General features: G+C 37.0%; 1 protein-coding gene across 4 annotated transcripts in view; it reads left to right on the forward strand.

Annotated features, from left to right (window-relative positions):
• Positions 1 to 16,915, forward strand: part of PCLO (piccolo presynaptic cytomatrix protein) — a 331,372-nt gene that overhangs the window by 176,160 nt on the left and 138,297 nt on the right. For all 4 annotated transcript variants that reach the window (XM_090135236.1, XM_090135232.1, XM_090135235.1 and 1 more), the window contains exons 7-8: positions 9,225 to 11,436; positions 16,634 to 16,782. In XM_090135236.1, coding sequence (XP_089991362.1) covers positions 9,225 to 11,436; positions 16,634 to 16,782 — 2,361 coding nt within the window. The remainder of the gene's footprint in view (positions 1 to 9,224; positions 11,437 to 16,633; positions 16,783 to 16,915) is intronic.

Consider the following 16,915-nt stretch of genomic DNA (forward strand, 5'->3'; position numbering starts at 1 on the left):
CTGTCAGTTGTACTGTGCTGACTCCTTCAACTGTGCTGTTGTTCAGTGGAGTAATGCTGGATATTTTGATAGCTATGCCACCACCATGAAGCACTGTTTGTTCTGATAAACCAAACCTGATAAACCTTGCAGAGCTTATATGCTACTGGAAGGGAGTAAGAAGTGTGTTTTTCTACAGTAGAACATGTTGCAGTAGTAAATTTTAGGGCATTTTTGGAAAGAGAAGGAAGGAAAATTGATGTAAGTTGTTCTGCAGGCACACAGCAGTGTGGATGAAGTCAGGATTGAGCTGAAAAGACAGAAGGTGTAGCCACATATAGAAAGACCTGCATTATGCAGTCAGGTGCTTGAGGAGTTTGTCTAATCTGTGCTTTACAGCCAGACTTACATGGCTGTTGTCCCCCAGCATGAACCACATTTCTGAGAAAGTGATTAATAAGGGCTCTACTCACTCCATCACCTTTAATCTAGACCAGGGGAGCAAAGCATTAGAAATGCAAAATGGAGTAAACACTGCCTCTACAGTCAGAAAGAATGGAGCCCAAAGCCTCTGACTGCTGAGGTGGTGAGATTCCTGCATGGAGAAAATGATTGAATTCAGCTACAAAACAGCTGCTGCATGAGGAGGCAAAAGCAGGAATTCAAACTGCAGCAGTTGCTAGGAGTGGAACTGACATTCTCTGTCTTGAGACATATACAGGTCATGTCTATGTCACGTGAGGTTGTTTCTACAGCCATTATGATAAACAGGTGTCATTACATAGAGAGCTGGAAAAAAAAAAAAAAAATCTGCTTTCTTTCAATTCAGTGGTATGGAAGACTAGCTCAGATTAGCTCTGCACCTTATGTCTGCATTTGGGCAGATGAATTCTCAGTCTAGCAAATAAACACGGGCTGTCGAGCAGCGTGTGAGGTCCTGTCAGCCACTATCCATTGGAGGAAGCAAGTAGAAGAGAATAGGCAGAAAAAGACTTTTCTCACACCTTCTTGGTTTGTTTGCTTTTTCTTGTAAAACAAGATTAATATTTCCATTGTTTTTGAGAGAGGGTACTTTTTTTTCTTTAACTACATCTGAAAACCGAAAGAGGTCTGATATCAGTTGAAAACAGATGGTGTTAATTCAGCATGCACATGTCCTACTGATAAGCATAAACTGTTCTGAATTTTTCTCACCAGCACTTTTTGGCCAGGATTCTCTGACTGCAAAGGGAGAGGATTAAAAGTATGTTCTCACTGACTGGGACTCTTCGCAATCCAGTAAAATTTTCAGTAGATGAGATCTGAGCTTCAAACAGGAAGAATGTTCCTCTGATTGAGAGGAATTACATGTAATCATGTATGTTACATGATGTGAAACAGTGCATTATTAATTACAGTGAGTGAATGAGCCCATGCAAAAAAAGGTTTATTACATAGCTTTGTCTTTCCAAGATGAAGGAGTGTGGTGCTTTTTTTTACTGCCACAAATAGCTTCATTATCAACTAAATCTGAAATTTACAATTAATCCTGTGGTACAATGTTCTTTAAAATAACTGGTTTGAAATACCAGTGGCAGAATCACATAGCCTCTGCATCGGAATGTGCTACATAGGTACAGCTCTGTGCCATTAATTAGTTAAATCTGAAAACAGAATGCTGGAGATAACAGCATATCATGTGCATACAATATTTTTTATCTTTATTAAGCACAGGCAGCAAATGGTCCATCTGCTTCACAGACCTGATAACTTTCCACAGGTTAAGCTGGGAAGTTCTGAGTGTCTGCAGTTCTGAACTTCTTTACATAATGCAACCTGCCACTGAAATGACAGGAAAAAAATAAGTGATGATGAAGAAATACTAATGGTGTTATAGTGTGGTATAGTGTATCGTAATACAGCACATAGCCCTCTGCAGCCTTTTTCTAGATCTCATTAAGCACCAACTTATAGCAATTTTAGTTTTGCCATTATTTTTTCTTCAGGTGCTGAATCTTTCTCTTTTACAACTTGTTATGCAGTGCAGAGACTTCAACATACTTTGTACAAAATGTTTTGTCATTTATTTCATAATCTTTGGGGCTATAGAAGCAGAGTATTTTTCAGAAACCTTATCTTTAAAAACTTTTGTGAGTCATGAGGAAGATAGAATCTAGGTAAATCCATTCATTTGGATACTTTCTGACTATCTTCTGAAAAAAAAAAAAATCACAAAGAATTTACAGTTAGGGAAAGATTTTAATTCACAAAGGTATCTCTGAATTGATGGTATGAAAAAATCCTTGTTAAATCAAACCAGTTCTGAACTATGTCTGTAGTAATACAGTACATGGAATACTAACTAGAGTTTTTAGTAAAAATACAGTATTGGGAACTGGGAGAGGAGTTTCTTTCTGTAATGTTAATTTGTAGCTTTTAATATACTGATATATATATATATAATTAAAACACTGGTCTGGTAAGGACCAGAGAGATGATCATTCCTCTATACTCATCACTGGTGACTGCACTTGACTGGGCCCCTCATTAAAGGAAAGACATCAAGGCCCTGGAGCATGTCCAGGGAAGGGCAATAAAGCTGCTGAGGGGTCTGTAGCACAAATCTTATTACGAGCAGCTGAGGGAACTGGGATTATTTAATTTGGAGAAGAAGAGGTTCATTGGAGTCCTTATTGTTCTCTACAACTGCCTGAAAGGAGGTTGTGGTAAGGTGGGAATTGGTCTCTTCTCCCAGATAACTGCAATAGGATGAGATAAAATTGTCATAAGTTGCACCAGGGGAAATTCAGGGTGGATATTAGGAAAATTTCATTTTAGAAAGAGTGGTAATGCTGCCCAGGGAACTGGTGAAGTCACTGTCCCTGGGGGTGTTCAGGAAATGTGGAGATGTGACACTGAGGGACATAGTTTAGAGACATGGTGGAGATGGGTTAATGGTTGGACTATATAGTCTTAGTGATCTTTTTCAACCTTAATGATTTAGTGATTCTGTACTCAGCATATTTTGGTTAAATCACATAAAAACAAGCTGTTATTAAGCATCAGTAATATCTCCTACATAGCAGCTATGTTATGTCTTGCAGTGTTTTCAAGTACTTCATAGTGAAGTGTAAAATCGATATTTGTCATTCAGAATGCAAATTCTGGCAATGTTTTTCACCTGTTTTTGTAAACAGGATCTTTCCCTTCTCCTTCTCCTCTTCCTTTCTTCCTTCACCTTCTTCCCCTCCTATTTTTTCTTTTTTCTTTTTTTTTTTCTTTCTTTTCCAGAGACTAAATAGTGGGAAAAAATATTTAACCTATATGAAACATACATTTTGATGATGAAGAAGCAGTGCTCCAGTTTGAGAATTTGACTCTGTTAGCTTGACAGGATTTCACTGTCTGAATCAATCTCCCAGAATCTTTTTCCTCATTCTAAAATAACTGAGATAGATACAATTCCACATGCACTGAATAAAATTGAACAGCAAATCTCTCACGTGAGCTTGCATCTCAGAGCACTTTGCAAAGATAAATAATACAGTTTCAAAGATAAATAGCAATGAATTGCAGAGGGAGAAAGAAGAGAACTGTTGCCCTTTTGTATAAATTTAATCTTAAGAAGGAAAATACTTTATACACTTTTGTATTATATTGAGGGAAGTATGAGGAAGAGACAGCTACAAGCAGAAAAAGCACACTGTATAGATATCATTTTTGTATATAAGCTGAGGAAATGAAAACACAAGATTGTGAATAATATATATGCTGTTGTCTATTATCAGTTAAATGCACATATATGGAGTATTGTTCCAGTTGCAACATTTCAAGTTAAAGTTTCAAAACATAGGGTTTCATTATTCTCACATTCTGATTTTCCACTGATATATCTGTGCTTATTTAAACTGCAATTTAACATTTTTACCAGTGTAATTGAGGAATTTGCTGCCTCATTGTCCTTTGAGGCTAAACTGTCAATCCTTCTCCAAATGGATCGCAGATAGACTGGTCTGTGGAAAACAAAGTCATCTTCCATACATATGTTGGAGAACAATAATTACGTGTACTCACATAAGGTAGATGAATCAGAGGCTTGGATCACTTTGAAAACCACTGTGTGAAGTCTACATCTGTCTGTAGTTTGCATATCAAATTTTCATTGAATTTCTCCTTTTTCCTCCTGAGATCAAAAGAAGCGTATGTCCTTTTATGTGTTTTACTGAGGAAAGACACTGATATCTCATGTCACATCAGCTGTTGGGAAGTGCACTGGGCTGTTCCTCTTGCATTTGAAGTGAAAATGTCAATTTCAAACAATTTCACAGAGAAAAAGAAAGGAGCAAGAGGATGGAATTGCTCATTTGGAGAATGAGTGACTCTAACTGAAACATATGAAAGAAAAAAAATGCATATTGCTTTGGAATAGACTATTTCTAAAAAAATTATATTGGTTCTGACAGGGTGATATTTATCACTACAGAGCATCCAAAGGAGTGAAGGAAAAAAAAGAGAGAGAGAGAGAGAGAGAAAAAATCAGACTGACTGGCCTCCCAGTGCTCCTGTGTAATTTAGGAACTAGTTTTCTGCTCCCAGAGCAAAATTCCTCCAGAAAAGTAAAAAATGATAGTTCCATTAAAGAAAACCTTTATCATATTACTCATGAAACAGGGTATTTCCCTCCCATACACAAGGCCAAATTCAGCTCATCTGACTCCCATTGTCATGTGAGGAAAGACAGTGCTGGTTGGCTGGTAGGGTTTTATTGATGGTTAAACATTGTGCAGATTTTGTATAATTCCAGTGTATTATTTTATAAATGCACTTTTGAATACATTTTCCTTATGATGCAAAATTTCTGTTTCCCTTTACTTGGTTTCCAAACTGTGATTCATCATGCATGTTATATCAGCTAGTTGAGAGAACTTTCTCAATATTCTTGCTCTGTTTGTTACCAAGAATAACAAACCTCTAGCCATTGGCTATATGGTATCTTCGTAACAGATATAAAGTCCAGAAGGGTCCACAAAAACTTGAATGAGAAATATTTTTTGTTCCTCTGTGGTGTCCACCACACTGTTGAGTTTGCAGAGGACTGTGGCAGAGGAGTGTCTTCTGCTGTGACCTGGCTTAATTTTAGTTTTTATGGTGTCATGGAGTGAAGGTAGTTTAACATCACTGCCTATTGCAGTCTATTTACCTTTTTTCCAATTCTTCTGATGGGAAGTGTGCAAACAGCTGTGTGGTGCTGAGCTGCCTGCTGGGTTAAACCACAACAGAGGGGAAGCTGTAGGCCACCATGAGGCCTCCTTTTCTATTTTCCAGGCTGAACAAAGCAAATGACTTTAGCCACTTCTTATATATCTTCCCCTCTAGACCAATTGCTATAGCCCTCTTTTGGATGTTCTGTAACAGTTTTATGTCTTTCTTATACTGTGTTGCCCAAAATTGCCTGCAGTACTCAAGGTGAGGCTGCACCAGCACATAGAGCAGAGCGGTACAATCCCACCAGCGGTACAATCTCAACCAGCTAGCAATGTTGTCAGGCAACAAAGAAAGATTTTGTTTGTACTTTGAATTCCTCTCTGTGATCTTGTCATTAAACTGCAAGACTGATGAATGCATTCTTCTATTTTTATTTGCAAAACTTTGTTAACAATACAAATTGCTGGGAGGAGGGATCATACGATCATAGAAGGGCTTAGGTTGGAAGTGACCTTAAAGATTATTGAGCTCCACCACTCCTGCCATGCCATGGGCAAACTTTTTCTTTGTCAGTTCTTTACTCTGTAGTACTGAGGACACCATATCTATAGCTTTATCTCAAGCATAAGCTTTGGGGTTATTTTTGCAAGTTCAGCTTCACTTCAGAAGCTGATGCGACTACTATGATTTCCGTCTTAAAGGGAAGTCCCAGAGTAGTTTGAAATTCTATGTAATCACCAGCAATAAAGTAATACTTTCATAAGGTTGTCATGTTAAAAGAAGCAGAATAAATTAGTTCTTGAGATTTACAGTCAGCATCCAGAGTAATGATTTGCTAAACACAGAAAGATTTTTAAAAATCGCAGAAGACAATAACAGATGACAAGAAGCAGATAGCTTAGAATGAGAAAGATGGAAAATATGATAAAATATGCCAGAAAGTATTATGGCTTCTTAAATCAAAGAGCTCACTAATGTCACCTGCCTTACATCCAACTTAATATCTACATAGTAATTGTAAGCCCGAAGATTCCCTGTCCATATTTCACGATTTTTTAATTTCTTTCTGTAGTAGTCTAATGAAAGTTTCTTCTCTCTTTCCTTTGGATACTTTAAACCTAAAATGAGCATAATTTTATAAACATACTACAGTGACCAAAAATACACAGAGGGCTAGATAGTAAAAATATTCCTTTCCACTTCCAATACTTTATTTTCTTGTTTCTTAAGGAGATTAGGATTTGGTGTAGATCAGGCCTAGCTTGGCTATTTTCCCCAATTCCTTCCATCAAAGAAAATGCAAAATAAATAAATAAATAAATTTACTAGTATTCTAAATTGTTCCAAAATACTGAAGTTGAACTTACTTTACACCTACCAACACAGTTCCTAGGTAACATGTTAATACAACTGATGATGAAAATATCTAGGAAGAAAAAAAAAAACATTTTATCACAGTATTAAAATCATTTTTTTCTTTTCCAAGTGTCTTATCTTATGAGAATAGTAGTTGAGTTCTATAGGTTGTAAATACTTTTTCAAAAGCAAGCCTTAGGTTTTCCTGTAGTGTTCATCAATCTGATATGTAAACAAATATATTCTTTTTATGTAGACAAAGACATTAAAAGAAGACACTTTTTTCAATAAAGTGCAGTTTTAGTTAACATGGGATTTATTCATCAGCAATATAGCTAGCATCCAAAAATAATTCTGTAAAATGTTACAGACCTTTTAATGAGTGTGTTATTAATAGCTGTTCCCCAAAACTGGTTACCATCTGTGATCAATTCACCATCTGTGATTGCTATATGGATTTGGGAGCAGAGAACAATAGTGGTATTGGACTGAATTTACAATATAAATTAATAGCCAACTAGACATACTGTAGATGATTAATTTGTCTTTGATTATAACTACACACTGAGCTAGAGAAGATCATATTCTTTGATTTGTTGGAACAACATGGATTTGGGGAATGGACAGGGGAAGTTGAAAACAAAATTAAATTACATTTCTTGAAATCTGAAACATGCAAAAGTTGATGGTATTGAGATGAAGACAATGAAAAGAGATTAAACGGCACTTGAAAATGTACTGAAAATGTTTTTCTAAAGATCCATTACAAATGTGAATTATTCTGATTTGCTAAGATTAGCTTAAGGCTAGCAGAAAAAGAGGTTGTCAGCTCTCTAAAAACTTTTAGACTTCCTTGACAAATAAACTAGGAAAACTGCTATTTTATTGCTAATTAAAATTATTCCGATTTACTTCTTATTTGAGTGGAGTAGCATTTATTTAAGAAGAAATTCCATTTTTAATTAATAATAGTTAATGCTTGGTAAAGTCTTGTGCTTGCCTGCAGAGGTGGAAGTGACAAGTTGGTTAATATTCTTTTTGTTTCATTACTTAAAGATCACTGAAGTGTTTCTGTATTTTTCTCTCAGCAAGGCTGCATTTTATAATAGCTGATGTGATTATTCCTGTGTACATGTATAGACCAATCCTTTGACCTTAACAATGGCAAAACCATAAGAAGTTATTGGGAAGACAGGGTACAATCTCAGAATAATTTAAATTTAATGTTTCATTGTATCTATATTGAAAAGGAACCTAAATTTACTTCAAAACTTTTCACAAACACTAGTAATGTAGAGGGCATTGTAGCTGGCATCTAACTAGTTTTGTGTAACTAGCCTGCTTTCCTAGCTGATGGAGAGAGTAAAGAGCTCCAAAAAGTATCTCATCAGTATATGATATGTACTTTTCTTAGAGAAGCATTAATCACCCTCCTACTAATAACTGTGGAGAGTTCTGCACACCTGGTGTGAAGTAGATAATTGTATTTTTACATTGCTTAAATTTTGATGTTGTAATGTGCATCCAAGTCTGGAGCCCTCAGTACAAGAAAGACAGGGAACTGTTGGAAAGGGTCCAGAGGAGGGCCACAGAGATGATCAGGGGACTGGGGCACCTCCCCTGTGAAGACAGGCTGAAGGAGCTGGGCTTGTTCAGCCTGGAGAAAAGAAGGCTGCGGGGTGACCTCATTGCAGCCTTTCAGTACCTAAAGGGAGCCTACAAACAGGAGGGGAATCAACTCTTTGAAAGGGTGAGTGACAGCAGGACAAAAGGAAATGGTTTTAAGCTGAGGGAAGGGAGATTTAGGTTGGACGTCAGGGGGAAGTTCTTTACAGAGAGAGTGGGGAGGTGCTGGAACAGGCTGCCCAGAGAGGCTGTGGATGCCCCATCCCTGGAGGTGTTCAAGGCCAGATTGGATAGGGCCCTAGGCAGCCTGGTCTAGCATTAGGTGGGAAGGTTGGTGGCCCTGCATGTGGCAGGGGGGTTGGAGATTCATGATGCTTGAGGTCCCTTCCAACCCTGGCCATTCTGTGATTCTGTGATTCTGTGAAAAATAGGAAGGTGGAGTGAGGGACTGGACTACCTGTTGTACCAAGTAGGTTGGCACTAGAAAATTCTTCTTTGGTGTCTGGATTTTAGTTCAAGTTGTAACTAATCAGTATGCACTCAGAATCTTGCTCAGAGATTTCTATTACATTGTACAATTATATGTTTATATAAAGACATAAATATTTATATATGTGCATTTATAATTATACATATAAATTCTTTCCATTAAGTGTTAAGTAAAAGGAAGGTGCATAGATCTGCATATACTAACCTCACCATAACACATATACATATGTGTATGTATATGTTTAGGTATGTCAAGATAAAAAAAAAAAAAAGTAACTTTTAAATTATAGTCTTAATTCCATTTCAAGAATATAACATGTATTTTTCAGTGTCAGGTTAAACAAAGCCCTAGTGAGCAATTCCCTTATTTTGCATTAGACTGCTCATCTTTTTGATCTTCAAGAGGCTACAAGAATTTATATATCCTGTTTCCTGAAGCTTATTCGAGGACACCGCATGCTTCCTCTCTGTTACAGAAAGTATGTGACTAAGATACAAAGCCATACCATGAATAAGGTTTTAAATTCCTTGTGATCTATTGGCAATCAAGCCTTCAGAATAGTGATTGAGTCTTGTTTCTTCTGTTGCAGACAAAAGGTTCTTCAAGCATCACTCCATCTGGCACTCAGAAGAAGGTGAAGAGGACTCTGCCCAACCCACCTCCAGAGGAAGCAACAGCAGGAACTCAGTCACCATATACTTCTGTGGGATCCGTTTCACGAAGAAGGATTTGTAGGACCACCACTATGGCCAGAGCCAAAATTCTTCAGGATATAGACAGAGAATTGGATCTGGTTGAACGGGAATCAGCCAAGCTTAGGAAGAAGCAAGCAGAGCTAGATGAGGAGGAAAAAGAAATAGATGCCAAACTGAGGTATTTGGAAATGGGCATTAATAGGAGGAAAGAAGCCTTATTAAAAGAAAGAGAAAAGAGAGAGCGTGCCTATCTCCAAGGAGTAGCAGAAGAACGTGATTATATGTCAGACAGTGAAGTTAATAATACTAGGTCAACCAGAATAGAAGCTCAGCACGGCTTGGAAAGACCACGTACTGCACCCCAGACAGAATTCAATCAGTTTATGCCACCACAAACCCAGCCCGAGACACAGTTTGCCCCTGCTACAAGCCCGTATGCTCAGTATCAATATTCATCTCCTGCTCTGCCTACACAAGCACCAACTCAGTTCACACAGCAGTCACATTACCAACAACAGCAGCCTTTGTATCACCAGCAGGTTTCCCCCTATCAGACCCAGACAGCTTTTCAAACAGGAGCTACTATGTCCTTTACTCCACAGGCTCAACCTCCACCAGCTCAACAGCCGTCCTATCAACTCTCATCACAGATGATGGTGATACAGCCAAAGCCAAGACAAACTCCATTATATTTGGAGCCTAAGATAACAACAAACTATGATGTGATTCGCAATCAACCTCTCATGATAGCCCCAGTTTCAACTGACAATAATTATGCAGTATCCCAGCTGGGCAGTAAGTACACTACCTTGGACTTAAGGATAGGATTAGATGAGAGAAACAGCATAGCAAGCAGCCCTATATCAAGCATATCTGCAGATTCATTCTATGCAGATATAGATCACCACCATACACCCCGAAATTATGTGCTGATTGATGATATAGGTGAGCTTACTAAAGGAACAGGAACACTTGGTTCTGGTTTTAGCCTCCATGAAAAAGATCTAACCAAAACAGATCGACTGCTTCGCACAACTGAGGCCAGGAGAGCCCAAGAAGTATCAGACTTCCTAGCACCACTGCAGACTTCTTCTAGGTTACATTCCTATGTTAAAGCTGATGAAGACCCAATGGAGGACCCTTACGAACTCAAACTTCTGAAACACCAGATAAAGCAGGAATTCCGCAGAGGTGCAGAAAGTCTTGATCACTTGGCTGGCCTATCACAGTATTACCACCCGGAGGGCAGCTTCAGGCACTTTCCCAAGTCTGAGAAATATAGCATAGGTAGGCTTACCCTTGAGAAACAGGCTGCTAAGCAGCTTCCAGCAGCCCTCCTTTACCAGAAGCAGTCAAAACACAAGAAAGCTTTGATAGACCCCAAATTAACAAAGTTTTCACCTATCCAAGAAAGTAGAGACCTTGAGCCTGACTATTCAACCTATATGACTTCATCAAGCACATCATCTCTTGGGGGAATTACTACTAGGGCAAGGCTTCTTCAGGATGACATAACTTTTGGCCTTAGAAAAAACATCACTGACCAACAAAAATACATGGGGGCACCACTAACTTCATCCATTGGTGCAGGCCTTGGGGCTGCACTAGGTCCAACAATGAGATCCACATTACAAGATGAAGCAGACAAGTCTTATAGCAGTGGTAGTAGATCTAGACCCTCGTCCCGACCCTCCTCAGTTTATGGGCTTGATTTGTCTTTGAAAAGGGATTCTTCCAGTTCTTCTTTAAGACTGAAAGCCCAAGAAGCTGAACCCCTAGATGTTTCGTTTAGCCATGCAGCACCTTCTGGAAGAACTAAACCCACCAGTCTACCTATTAGCCAAAGCAGGGGAAGGATCCCGATTGTAGCACAGAACTCAGAGGAAGAAAGCCCACTAAGTCCCGTTGGCCAACCAATGGGAATGGCAAGAGCAGCAGCTGGACCCTTGCCACCAATATCTGCAGATACCAGGGACCAGTTTGGATCAAGCCATTCATTACCTGAGGTCCAGCAACATATGAGGGAGGAGTCACGGACTCGAGGCTATGATCGAGATATAGCCTTCATCATGGATGACTTCCAGCATGCCATGTCAGACAGTGAAGGTAAATTAGGCCTCAGACTGGTATCTTACTATCACAACACAAACCCTCATTTCTATGCATGTGTCTAATTCTTGTTATACTGCAAAGACTCATTCTTTATGTTCCTTGGTGCATCTTCTATGTAACTACATTTTTTTTTTTTTTTGAGTTTTTTGGTTGTTGTTGGTTTTGTTTTACATTTTTTATTTTACTCTAAAAGCAGTTTCTGGGTGGTGTTACGCTCTCTGGCATGCTCGCTGTATTGTTGATTTGCTTTCCTTTTGGTTTTGCTTGTGCATTTTCCTTTTCTCTTGTTGTTATCTACTTTTCTAATGATAGCGTGTAGAATATTCTGTGTACAATGTGTGCCCTACCATCAGTCTTTATGTGGAGCCTTCTCCAGTGACTGTGGATCATTGAACTTATTTGCAATAGTTTTTGTTGGGATTTGGACAAAATCTCCTAAATCCTCTATAAAAGCCTCTAGTGATTTTATTTGCATGAAATTTCATTGTAGAATTCAAGAGCCAGTAATTCCATCTCCTGATGCACCACTTTAGATCTACATTTACATTAAAATAGTATGTTCATTAAGTACATATTGTATGTTAGAGCCATATAGAGCTTAACATGGTAGCAAAATAACATTCTACGTATGGTTTGTTGAAAGCATCCTGTCATGTGGACTTCCGTGCATTCAGACTTGTGATGATGTAAGATAATTTGTCATTTGGATGGTGCAAGACAATCACATCTTTCAATAAACTTTCATAAAGTATTTTACTTCTATTGATGGAGTATGCAGTGTAGCTGGTTTTCTATGCACCACATACAATATGTCTGCCAAATAAGCACAAGAGTTTATCTCACTTAGGTTCGTGAAAGGAACCTTTCTGATGTATTATAAATGGTGCAATTAAAAATGTTTCTTCTAAGTAAGTACAGCAGAGTGTTACAGCTGATGTTAAGTACTGAATAATTGCAAACTATGTACCACTTTTGTTTTAGTCAGTTCAGATTTAATATATTCTAAATTGTTTAAAGATCATAAAGCCAGACTGAAAAAAAATGAAATTAATATGTTCAAAATTGTATGCGCTCCCTTAACTTTTTCTTATGTGTATTTACTGCACAATAAAAGAGACTTTGCATGCGCTATATTGTCTGTAAATGGCAATGATTGTCTATAAAGACAGATTTGCATGATTATGAAGTAGTATGGTTTATTTTTCAGGTTTATATTAACCCCACTATTCCTTGTTGCATTATTGCCTTTTTACATAAACTGGATCTTTCATAAACATTAGAAAAATGAAATCTATTTGCCTTCCTGGTACCACAATATATTGTAGCGTTTGGTTCTGTAAATAGTCTCCTCATGAAGTTTCAGAGGAGGTTCAAGTTTGCCACCTTTGTTTGTTTTTTGTTTTTTGTTTTTTTTTAATTTTATCACAAATTTCAGTATTCTCACTTAGCACACACAGATCTATAATTAAACCAAAAGTCAATTAAAAGGAAGCCCCCAAGATGCAATTTAAATAGATAGGTGTTATCATGTCTGGACTCAATTTGTGATCATTAAGGGTCACATTCTGCAACACACAGGACTTTCCTCCTGAAAAATAAGAATAATCAAACTGGGCTGCAAAAACTGGATTTGGTGCTTTTTTACCTCATATAAACAGATCATAGGGAATTGTTTTTCTGCACTACAGTGCATTATATATTTGTACAAGGCGTACATGTTACATGTTAGGTTGAGTCTGTTTTGGTTTTAACTTAACCTCTAATTAGTTAGACTCTGTCAGAAGCATTCTATCATGATTTGATTGTTATTTATTAGATTGACATATATATCTGAATATCAGGGTATCCCATTTTAGCAATATTGTTTCTAATTTTTCACAAGCTTTTATTTTCTTCCCAGATAAATTCTTGTTGCAGCATTTTATGTTAAGTCTTGAGAAATCAAATCGCATTATGATATTATTTTCAAATATGCTGTCTAAAAACAAGCAGTTTGAACTGCAAATAATTCCTGTAACTTGAATGTAAGATACAAAATGTTCCAGAAAATGTATTACAGTTTTTCAAGAAGTTGTGGACTTCCTTTCTCAGGACTGCACTTCTCTCTGTAGTGCCCCGACAGTGGACAGTTGCTCTGGAACCCCGGCAGGTTGCATTCAACTTTAGTTTTCATCTTTTCCCTTTCCCCCCACCCCTTGCTATTGGATGGTGTTGATGAGATTTCATAAAAAGAAATCAGCCTAAAGCACAATCTTAAGAAAGCATTTCTTGTGCTAATGATTATCAGAGCTCAAGTTTTCATGTCTAAGTACTTTTAAAAATGAACACAAGTTAGGGTATTAATGTTAAACTGCTTATATTCAGTCCAAATTGAGGCATGTGCTTGACTTGATCATTTTTTAGAAGTCGTATTGCATAGCAAATATCAAAAAATACAGATAGGACTGCAAGGCCAAACCTTCTGTTTTTCACTACGTAACTTTAATAAACTGCATCTACATAGCTTTAGTACGTCTTATGAGTTTTGGCATATAAGTAGTACCTACATTGGGATTCCAAGCTTCAAACAGGATAAAAAATTGGTTTTAGTATTAAAAGAACACAGCATCCAGATATCCTCATTGAAAATAGTGTTCTGAGCTTTTGGAACATTTATCGGTCTCCCAGCATTATGAGTGCCACGAAAGCTCTGATACAGCAAGTACTTACTTATTTATTAACCCCAAAGACGCCACAGTTTTAACAAACTACAAGGTATGCTGAAGATGCTAATTTTCAAGAACACTGAAGCTAGTGCTTAATTGGATGAAGATAAATAAGTCCTGTTGATCAGCTAAGGAGAGAGAAATTGTTCTTTTCCTTATCTCAAGAATTATTTTTTTCTCTTTTATATACTGCTTTGTTAATTCTACAACATAAATGATTACTACAACACAACTGACCCTTTGTAATTTTTCACCCATGGAATGCAGAGTGATTTCTGTGAGTGATTAAGATCAGGGATTTCTCTGAAGAAGTTTCTCAGATTCCACTGCCTGGAGTCCAATCTCACCTTTAGAACTGTTTCACTAACAGCACAGGACCTTATTGACTCCAACAGGAATTTTTACAGGTGGAGCAGTCTGAGTGCATATTGTTAGCTTAGAACAAGAGTGTGTCCTCTAAAACCACCAATGTTCGTCTTGATTAAGGCCGTCATAAAACATGTTGGCTGTTCTCAGGCTTCCAGCTGAAACAAATCTCAACCAATCTCAACCAAGACCAAAATAATGTGTATATGTACTTATGAGCATGACATGTATGTCTATATATACATCCATGTTTTTAAAGATATCATACAAAATACACACATTACAAACATTTATCTGGTTTTGAGAAGAAAGACTGGTTAGAACTGCAGCATAAAAGTTCTTCGTATGTGCTAGCTTTTCTGTGTAATAAATCCAGCAGAAGTAATTTCAGGTGAGATGGGAGGAGATTTTTTTTTCTTTTTTCTGCTCAGCTGATGACATGGATTGCCATAGTCAGCATTATTATCTGGGATCAGAAAACTTCATTAGGTTTTTAATACAAGCCCCAGTTAAGAAGTTCTGTCAGGATGAGTTACACTGGTACATGCAAGGCATTTGGTCTAAATGTATAAAGCATAAATGATATGTATTAGATTGTCATGGTTTATGGGGAGCAGTTATTCAGTAACTAATTACTCACCATCCAATATCTAATTTTCAATAATGTTTATATTTAAAGCATATATGCTGATCTATAGGATAATTTTTAAACCATTTGTAATAGATCAAATTTGTGCACAGTGAAGCAGGAAGAGACTGCATAACAGATAAACAAAGATTAAGAGTCTTTTCGCAAGACCTACTATGTGAAGGGATGGTTGTTTTTAACACAAATAGGACATACAGCATAGTACTTTTAAAAAGTCGTGCATATATTCTCCTATTCTTGGAGTAATTGAGTGAAATAGTCGAGAAAAAATATGACTTTGTTTTTCCACTCAACTTTTTTTCCAATCATTTATTAAACTAAGTCGGTTATGTTTAACAACTAAATAGGTAGGACATGCACCCTACCATTTTGCATTTTACATCCTGTGTTATGGTACAATTGCATTCACTCCTGTTACTATAGCGACAACTGACCTTATTTTAGCTTTGCATTTTCTAGAATTTTTGCTGAAACATACTGTTTTTCTTCTTAATTTTCAAATTCTTTATTATTACAACATAGCATTCAAACTTTCATTGGATTATATTTAGCTGTATTGTTTTGGTTTACACTGATGGGCCATGTAGATGGAAATCTGAATTTCATTTAGCAGAAATGTTACTGAACACATAGGAGCTCATTCTAATCTTAGTGGAGTGAAAGCTATTTTGGTTGACCCAAGAGTCAGTAGGCATAAATCAGTGTATTTGCAAAACTGATTTCATTGAAACAGTGCTATTTCATCCACATCAAATACAACACATTTTATACCAGTTTACAACTACTGCAAATATAAAAACTGAGTGATTTATTGCATGAAAAACATTCTAGCTAACTTTCCAGACATATCAGAGGGTGAAATTGAAATTGATAAAACCTGAAAAATTTCTGTTTAGAATTAGAAAGATAATAGATTTAATTTTACTTTGTATCTTGTTTGTTTTGGTATGACATGATTTAATAAAGCAGGCTCAGTTTTCACATAACTAGTATTAGACGACCTCCAAATTGAAAAAATTCAGTTTAGGAAGTTAGTTTGTGAAGTAGCTGAAGATGGGTTTTCAGGTTTTCAGGCTTTTTGGTTTTTGTTTTTTTTCTCTTTTTCTTTCTTCCTTTTTTTTTTTTTTTTTTTTTTTTTTTGACTCTTTTTTCATTAAACATTTTAGAAATACGTGGAATCTACAGTGTATTTCTGACCTATCAGAAGGGAAGAAATGGCTACAGGACTCATCAGTAGATTTCTTCTGATATTTAATATCCATAGTTTCAACCTAAACAGAATCTTCTCACTCTGCTTTATCACTTACAGCTAAATTATGCCTCAATTCAATGTCTGAAGTCTCACCTGTTACTTTGCTTTAGCTGCATGGCCAATTAATAACCACTTTGCATGTTTGCTATGCACAATGCACATTATTGCCCTTTGCCCAGCACTGGAACAGAACATTTTACCTGTCCTTGGTTTTCAAAGCCTATCATCTCCGTCGTGAAGAAACAGATTGGTTTGACAAGCCCAGGGAATCTCGTTTGGAGAATGGACATGGCCTCGACAGAAGGCTGCCCGAGAAGTTGGCCCACTCTCGACCACCAAGTCAACACCAAGATCAAATAAGCTGCCAAGTAAGCCATTCCTTTAGTTTGATAAATGTTTGAAAATTTAATCATCATAGTGTTCAACAGTAGAGGGACTGTAGGATTAATCAAATTCCAGTAATTCAATTGACATGCTATTGAACCTGTATTTGTCATCAAT

This window comes from Phasianus colchicus, chromosome 1 (assembly GCF_987193195.1).
Source record: "Phasianus colchicus chromosome 1, bPhaCol1.hap1.1, whole genome shotgun sequence".
NCBI lineage: Eukaryota > Metazoa > Chordata > Aves > Galliformes > Phasianidae > Phasianus > Phasianus colchicus.